Raw genomic sequence first — 8,718 nt, 5'->3', positions numbered from 1 at the left:
ACGGCGACCAGTACTGGACACAGTACTCCAGGTGCGGGCACACCATTGCACGATATAGTGGCAGGATGACTTCCTTCGTCCTGGTTGTGATACCTTTCTTAATGATACCCAACATTTTGTTCGCTTTCCTTGAGGCTGTGGCGCACTGCGCCGACGCCTTCAATGTTGTGTCCACCATCACTCCCAGGTCTCTTTCAAGGTTGCTCACCCCTAGCGGTGATCTCCCCATCTTGTAAGTGAACATCGGGTTCTTTTTCCCAATATGCATGACCTTGCATTTCCCTATGTTGAAGCTCATTTGCCACTTTTTGGCCCACTCTTCCAGCGTTGTCAGATCTTTTTGGAGGTCTTCGCAGTCCTCCGTGATTATGACCCCGCTGTATAATTTAGTGTCATCCGCAAATTTAATAACCTCACATTTTGTTCCCGCCTCCAGGTCGTTAATAAATATATTGAACAGGACGTTTTTTTTTGATTATGGACATTTTCCCTGCTTCTACTTTCAACGTTTAAGGCCTTAGGCCAAAAAGGGACTTAGACTTTTTTTTGATTATGCCCCTCCACGTATCTCAGCAAGAATCTTAGCAAGTTAAACGTTGCTGGTAATACTATTGGCTTGTTGGTTCAGTCATTAATTGATAATGAATGTTGCCTGTTGAGCAGACTGGATGGCAAGAATTGTTGAAGGCACTTGCCCAAAGTCACAAGGAGGGTCAGCAGGGGAAGTTGGATCATATGCTGGTTTCTTTAGGTCTCAACCCATTGCCACAGAATACACATCTACATTTTCTAAGAAATCTAAATACTATACACCATGTGGGAACATTTCAATGCCCTGAATAAGCCACTTCATAAATAAGAAGGTAGACAAAGTATTTCCTTGGTTTTAGTGCAGTGTTTTATGTCACAAGAAGTGCAGTTTGTGGTACTAGTCAACACCAACAAACATGACCACTGATGTTCCAAAGAACTATTAATGGAGAGAATTTTAGCAGGCACTTCATATAAATGAACCCAGAAAACACATACAGTTGTTGACAGTAGGTCTTAGAAATCTACAAAAAAGCTTTTTACATAATATTGGTTAACAGATTTGGTAAACATAGAAAAAGTATCGTCACTTGCCTAGAATGCAAAAATTTTATACATTTTTCACAAATTTTATACATATTAAATAATACCCAGCCCTGCATTAATTTTCTAATAATCTTAAGTAGCAAGATTAATTTGGGGTGATATGAAAGTATAGACACCTCTAGTATTCTAAGCTTTCCCCATCTAAACATAATAGATTATATTCGGAATTAAACACATAAAATAAACATTGTACCTATGAGGCAGAGCATGCTCTCTCTGTAAAGCAGTGGCTACGTTATTTTGTAATCAATTTTGGGTTCTCTGCAACTTAAGGCCTCTTTTACAAAGCCGCGCTAGCGGCTGCGCTGTGCTAACGGCCCCGAAGCCCGTAGAGATTTAAAGGGCTTAGCGCGGGTTTGTAAAAGAGGCCGTTAGGTTTCATGCATGGAGACACATTTTTCCCAGCAAACACCAAGCAGCTAAACTTCAGACCACAATCTAGCTATGGAGGTCTTTTACTAACGCGCACCAAATGCTAATGCGCCCTTTATAGTCTATTGACGCGTTAGCATTTAGTGCGCCTTAGTAAAAGACCCCCTAAAACTCTTATAGGCACCAAAACATCTACCTACCTATGAAATAAATGTACTCCTTTTTTCAAGACATTTTCTATTTCCTCTCTCTTTTTCTTTTCATTTTTGATCAGCTCCACAGGTGTTTGAGACTGCCACACTTTTCACTGTTTCTCACGATACATCTTCAGTATTCTTGGAGTGCTTTCTTCTCTTGTGTTTGTTAGGTAACAGTAAAGTATATTCCATAATACAGATGCAGGAAAGTACTTGGAAAAAATCTGAGAAATGTGCTAGCAGCCATATTGAAAGTAGACCTTCAAAAACATCCATAATTGTAATGTGTTTATCCACCAATGCAAAAGGCACAAGGGCTTTAAAGATGTGCCTGCATTATTCACACAATGTGTCAAATTACTATATATGCCTCACTCAAATCTGAGCACATGGTTTTATGGCCACAAAGCTCTCAACAAGGGCAATAAATCACCTTCTAAAAAATTCATGGTTTCTGCATTTTAGACTCCTTGCAAGGCCTCATCACATGACAGTTCTAATGTTAAATACTGCCCCCCTCTCCCTTCTCCCACCTCCTTTCCTCCCTCAAGTCATAACTGCTCATTTCTTTTCTTTGCATAATACCCTAAACAGATACAAAAGCCAAAGATGCTGATAGAAATCCCTATCAGGAGAGCCACAGCATCTCCCCCATCCATAGCCTCAGCTGTAGGCAGCAAACAGAGTAGTGGAAGAAAAGCTAACAAGCATCTGGGTATATGTTCCAGGCCAGCCATGGTGCTTGAACTTTGACGCAAACAACCATAAAAAGTGAGCACTCTGAAAAAAGAAGATTAAAAAAAAAAAAGATTTATATAACTTTTTATGAAGTACATTGAAGCAAATAATGTATGGTAACTGCTTGCTGAAACATCCAAATATACATGTTTCACAGTAGCAACTTTGGTCTTCTCGTTTCAAGAGCTGAATGAGTATCTTTACCCAGCTTTTGTAAATATAATTGTTAATGCCTGATGATCTTTTCAAGGATAGATTTAAGCAAAGTGTATTGGCTAAAACAGAAGACTGATTCTGCTCCTTGATCTCAGGAAGACAATCCTTTCCTCCATACCACACTCTGGTCCTGCCTTAAGGCACTAACATCTTAAATTTGGTCTTGTTTACCATCAAAATCAATGCTAAAATGTACCACCATCCACCTTAAGGGGAGAACCCTAGATCATTCAGCTTGAACTCCACAAACATTTAACACAGCAGTACTAACTACATCAGTGGTCTCAAACTCAATCCCTTTGCAAGGCCACGTCGTGACTTCAGAGAGAAGGCTTCCGAAGCAGGCACAGATCGACTGAGGAGCCATTGCCGCCTGCAGCTTTGAACTAAACTAAACCTTACGTTTATATACCGCATCATCTCCACAGATGTTGTGGAGCTCGGCACGGTTTACAAGAACTTAAAATATAGGAAGAGAAAGAAAAAAAAGGTTTACATGAACTTATATATAGAAGAAAAGAGTAAGGGGGGATAGAATTATGACTGAAAAATGACTTCAGCAAAGGGGTCACAAAATAGTACCTGGGGGGCCGCATGTGGCCCACGAGTTTGAGACCGCTGAACTACATCTTGTAAGATAGGTTCAAAAATTGGAATTGATGATTTGGCCAAGTCTTTCTGAATTTCAGAGAAAACCTTCAAACTTATGGACAGAATTTTAGATCTTGAAACCATGATTTATTTGGTCTGTAGCTCAAAAGGTATCAGATTTTTACTTTTTATTTTACTTGCAACAAAAAACTCAGGAAATATATATGTTCAAAAAAGACAGAGAAAGAAAATTATTTGAAGGGTTCTGTCTTACATTATCAGAGAAAATAAGCACAACACAAGCAGAAGGTCAGCGCGACAAAAAATTATAAGGCCACTACAAAATTTAGCTGAAGCACTCACTATGCTTACAAAAGAGGTTTCTTCATCTAACAGCAAAATTTTAAGGTAAAAGATACTCACTATTCACACTAACTGAAAGTTGGATAGAGTCAGGCAGCTTGTTTCTTCCTGCTTTTCTGCCAGTTGACTTTCTTCAGCCCCTCCCTTCAACCTGCACACCAGCTGTAGTCTAAGATTTATGGAGAGGAACACAACAGGATGTAAATGCACTCACTTCTTGCCCTTTCACATTTTTGCTTTTTTTCTCCATGTCTTGCCACAAAACACTTTGCTACAAAGCTATCAATTTTCAACTAGTTTTCTTTTCAGGATAATTAACCACCTCAATTTCCTTTGTTTACTCTTTTTTGTAAACCCTCATACTTTTACTAGTTCTTTGCAGGAACTCTATTTAATGTCAAAATGTACAGCACTGCATACGCCCCTGAGCACTATAGAAGTGTTAAATAGTAGTAGTAGTTTATAGAACAAGCAGCATTCTGCAAGTTCACAGCACAAGAAAAGCAGCAAAATCTGTAAAACACCTCCCCCACCGGTTTCCATAAAGCTAGCACGAGGTCCGCAGAAACAGCCCGCTAGTACTTCCAGACAGAAAGACAGGACAGGGAGGCCTCCCGCAATCTCTGCTACTGCCTCACAGCCCTCTCCTGCACCCACACAAGATGCTGCAGGTAATCTTTTATCTTCTCAAATGGCAATAGCAACTAAATGGCCATTATCTCCTACCCAGGGTTCTAATACTATTATACCTCCTAAGAAAGTATCTAGGCCTCAGTACTATCAGCCACAAACTTCTATGCATACAGTGCTTAATTTTTTCTCATTGTTACAGAATTTTATGAGGGATAATCAAGTTTTATTTAAAATTTGATATACCGCATAATAACATAGTAGATGACGACAGATAAAGACCCGAATGGTTCATCCAGTCTGCCCAACCTGATTCAATTTAAATTTTTTTTCTTAGCTATTTCTGGGCAAGAATCCGGTGGGTTCCAACTGCCGAAATCTCTGTGAAAACCTACTCCAGCCTATCTACACCCTTCCAGCCATTGAAGCCCTCTCCAGCCCATCCTCCCCCCAAACGGCCATATAGACACAGACCGTGCAAGTCTGCCCAGTACTGGTCTTAGTTCAATATTTAATATTATTTTCTGATTCTAGATCCTCTGTGTTAATCCCATGCTTCTTTGAACTCAGTCACTGTTTTTCTCTCCACCACCTCTTTCGGGAGCACATCAACCCCCTCCCTTTTCTTCCACCTCAGTAGAAATTCAGTAGTATCCTGAATGCACTGCACAGCGTCCTTCTTGTGCTTGTCAATTCCATTGGATATTACAGAGAACTGATAGGTACCATCAAAGGTGGATAAATAAGCAAAAATGACAATCCCTTTTTAAACATTTCCTTTAGCTGCCCTTTTTTTAACATCTTTAAAACATATTTTGCTACAGTTACATAGGGTGTGCTAACTGATCTAGCACACGCTAAATGCTAAGATGTCCATTTTATCTCTATGCGTGTTTTAGCACTTAGCGTGTGTTGGATCAGTTAGCACACCATAGTATAAGGACCCTTTAGGCCAGTGGTCTCAAACTCGTGGCCCACCAGGTACTATTTTGCGTCCCGCGGTCTGTACTAATGCTGCCCACTCTTTGCAGCGTCCTCCGGCTTTCCCCCTGGCCTCCCGCTCTTACCTTCGGATAATTATCGCAGCTTGCAGAGAGGATTGCCAGCGCTGTAGCGATCCTTGCAGGATGCCATCGTCCTCAGCAGCACATTCCCTCTGCCGCGATCCTGCCCCTAACGTCAGAGGAGGGACGGGAACATGCTGCAGAGGCCAACGGCAGCCTGCAAAGAATGCTACAGCACCGGCAATCCTCTCTGCAGGCTGCGGTAATTAACTGAAACTAAGATCGGGAGGCCAGGGGAGAAGCTGGAGGACGCTGCAAAGATGGGGGGAACATGTAGGCCTTTGGGGGGGGGAAGATTTTTAAACTATAAAGAGTTTTACTTCTTGCAAAATTGTCATTTCTTTAATAAGACATTAACTATTTTTTTCTGCGGCCCTCCAAGTACTTACAAATCCAAAATGTGGTCCCGCAAAGGGTTTGAGTTTGAGACCACTACCTTAAGTAGGTTATTGCAACAAGAACGAAGAAAGTTATCCTGTTGCTGTATCGGGCGATGGTACACCCGCACCTGGAGTACTGTGTCCAATATTGGTTGCCGTACCTTAAGGATATGGCGATACTTGAGAGGGTCCAGAGGAGAGTGACAAGAATGATTAAGGGTTTGGAGAACCTTTCATACGCTGAGAGGTTAGAGAAGCTGGGGCTCTTCACCCTGGAAAAGCGGAGACTCAGAGGTGACATGATAGCGACTTACAAGATTATGAAAGGTATAGAGAAGGTGGAGAGGGACAGGTTCTTCTGCGTGCTAGGGACTACAAAAACAAGAGGGCACTCAGAGAAATTGAAAGGGGACAGATTTAGAACTAATGCTAGAAAATTCTTCTTCACTCAGAGAGTGGTGGATAACTGGAATGCGCTTCCAGAAGATGTAATAGGAAAGACTACATTAAGGGGTTTCAAAGAGGGACTAGATAAATTCCTGAAAGATAAGGGAATTGAGGGCTACAGATAAAGGAGGACACAAGAGCAAAAAGGGCACAGATAAGGGGAAAGAAGGGGGTAGGAATCGAAGGGTTAGACAAAAGATCACTTACAGGTCATGGACCTGATTGGCCGCCGCGGGAGCGGACCGCTGGGCTCGATGGACCCTTGGTCTGACCCAGCGGAGGCAAATTCTTATGTTCTTAAGCACTGATTCCAACAACAGTACTCTTAAGATTATTTGCTAAATAAGGCAGTTCTCATTTCTTATCAGAGGGACTAATGCAACATTTCTTAAAACTTTTATAGAACAGTACCGTGTTTCCCCGAAAATAAGACCTACCCTGAAAATAAGCCCTAGTCACCGGCGGCAGCACTTCAGCAAGCATCCCCCTGCCGACCCTTCCATCATTCCCACCTATCCGAACCTCGACCACGAGACCGAAATACTGTACCTTATAACAAACTGCACTGTTGGCAGTACAGGCCCCATCGCGGCTTTCTCACACCAGGGCGTTTCTCTGCTGCGTTGCTGAGGAATGCCCGGGCGTAAGAAAGCCACGATGGGACCTGTGCTGCCGACAATGAGGTTTGTTATAAGGTACTGTATTTCGGTCTCATGGTAGGAGTTCAGATGGGTGGGAAAGATGAAAAGGTCAGCAGGGAGAGGGGGTGCGCAGGGGATGGGATAAAAAAATGCTCAATGGGGGTGGGGTGGGGGGAAGGGAGGGATATAAGCTGCAAGGGTTCTGCTGCAAAAGGGATGGGAAGGAGGGAGGGATGGAAGGAGGGAGGGATGGAAGGAGGGAGGGATAGAAGCTGCAAGGGTTCTGCTGCACAAGGGGAGGGAGGGATATAGGATGCAAGGGTTCTGCTGCACAGGGGGATGGGGGGAGGGATAGAAAGATACTGCACAAGGGGATGGGTGAGAGGAAGGAAAGATGCTGCAAATGTGGGGGAGAGAAAGGAAATAGGAAGAATTGGGGTGGAGGAGAGGGAGAGAGAATCATTGTACATGAAAAAAAATAAGACCTAGTGCCTTTTTGGGGCCCAAAATTAATATAAGACAGTGTCTTATTTTGGGGAAAACACAGTAGTATCCGAGATGTTTAAGTTATGAAGGCCAGCATTTCACAGGCTGGAGTCTTTAGATATTTCCTTATATGTACATTTAAAGAAAAAAAAAAAGGGGAAATACTCCAAGACAACTAACTTTATGTTAGATGTGAACTCACTATACTTGCTTTCCGACTCTTCCTTCTTATGTGAAATTAAACCAAAGAAAGCAAGGATCTATCAAGACATCTGTGCGAAGTGCTTCAGCAGGTGGTTGAAAACCTCCTTACGGCAGGGCTGGGGCGAAAAAACCGAAAGACCTAAAAAAGGAAATGATACCTTCTGTAAGGGGAAACACCAGCACAAAGAACACCCTACCGAGGTACCAAGTCACACGCACGTGACTGCCCTCACAAGCGAACAGACCGAGCACCCTTCTTCACACGCATTCATGGATCTAATATTCCCCCCACACCGGTCCACTATTTCTCCCTCCCAATTTCAGTGTATTTTCCTTCCCTCCCCCACCCATTTATCTATTCGATATTTTTATTTCCACTTCCCCACTCTCCCAGTCCAGACATTAGCATCTCTACCTCTTCTCATTCCTCTTTTTACCCCTCCGGGATGTGATCCTACCTTCAACCTTCTCTTTGAAAGCACCGGGATCGACCCACGCGAGCAAGCCCACGATATCCCTAGGTTCCCCCAGCCTCGTCCCACGCAACCGGAAACAGGAAGTTACGTCAGAAGGGGGCGGGCGCGGCAGAGGAAACAAAGGCTCCGAGGCGGCTGCCGGCTATATCAAAGACAAGCCTGAAGGTTCGATAGGGAGGGGTTGGAGAGAGATTGACGCTGGAAAAGGGTGAGGGGTTGCTTGTTGCGCGTCTGCCTTGCCTCCCACCGCACCTGCAGACACTGATAGAGTGAACTTGCTTCGATATTTTTAACGGACTTGGGATGAGGTTGCCCGGATGAAGAGCATAAGATCTGTCCTTGGATTTCCCTAAGGAGAAAGCCCCTGTCCTGCCCCGCCTTGCAGTGTACCCAGTAAAGGGCTTCACGAGACGCGAAGCGTCCCCCAGCCTCTTGCAGATGGGTCCTAATTTTACGTACTCGCGCACGCACGGACTTGCACAGCCAATGAACGTTCCCACGCTTACTGCTTTTGCTTTGTTTTAGTTCACTTTTTTTAATTGAAATTTTGAGAAACAATAAAATCAGTCGGGAATATCATAAAGCATATAATGAAATGAAAAGCAATTTGTAAGCAGGTCAAAGGTAAATTGTATTAGGGCAGTTAGTGGTTATTTAGTAAATACAATTCTATTGGAGACCATAATTGTCGAATAGTTAAAGACAAAGGAGTTCTTTTTATTCCGCAGCATATTGTTCATAGCATTTGTAGAGGCAAACAGAATTCCAACAAAAGG

General features: G+C 43.1%; 1 protein-coding gene across 3 annotated transcripts; it reads right to left on the bottom strand.

Moving 5' to 3' along the window:
• Window positions 1-880: 880 nt before the first annotated feature.
• On the bottom strand, window positions 881-8,083 carry SMIM30 (small integral membrane protein 30). 3 transcript variants are annotated; one of them, XM_033959239.1, is made up of 4 exons: window positions 7,925-8,083; window positions 7,443-7,605; window positions 3,675-3,783; window positions 881-2,486 (listed from the first exon to the last, which is right to left on the bottom strand). In XM_033959239.1, exon 4 carries the CDS (start codon window positions 2,441-2,443, stop codon window positions 2,258-2,260), a length of 186 nt encoding a protein of 61 aa, XP_033815130.1. In that variant the 5' UTR covers window positions 2,444-2,486; window positions 3,675-3,783; window positions 7,443-7,605; window positions 7,925-8,083; the 3' UTR covers window positions 881-2,257. The 3 variants fall into 3 exon arrangements, with proteins under 3 accessions (XP_033815130.1, XP_033815129.1, XP_033815131.1); XM_033959238.1 differs by having other exon boundaries at window positions 7,465-7,605; XM_033959240.1 differs by lacking the exon at window positions 7,443-7,605 and having other exon boundaries at window positions 7,925-8,027.
• Between the last annotated feature and the right edge of the window lie 635 nt (window positions 8,084-8,718).

This window comes from Geotrypetes seraphini, chromosome 9 (assembly GCF_902459505.1).
Source record: "Geotrypetes seraphini chromosome 9, aGeoSer1.1, whole genome shotgun sequence".
Lineage (NCBI taxonomy): Eukaryota > Metazoa > Chordata > Amphibia > Gymnophiona > Dermophiidae > Geotrypetes > Geotrypetes seraphini.
The sequence above is the reverse complement of the archived record's forward strand: the minus strand, read 5'-3'. Positions and strand labels throughout refer to the sequence as shown.

What these genes read in the sequence shown, in the direction of transcription:
- SMIM30 (XM_033959239.1), bottom strand. Translation starts at nt 2,443, where the DNA reads ATGGCTGGCCTGGAACATATACCCAGATGCTTGTTAGCTTTTCTTCCA.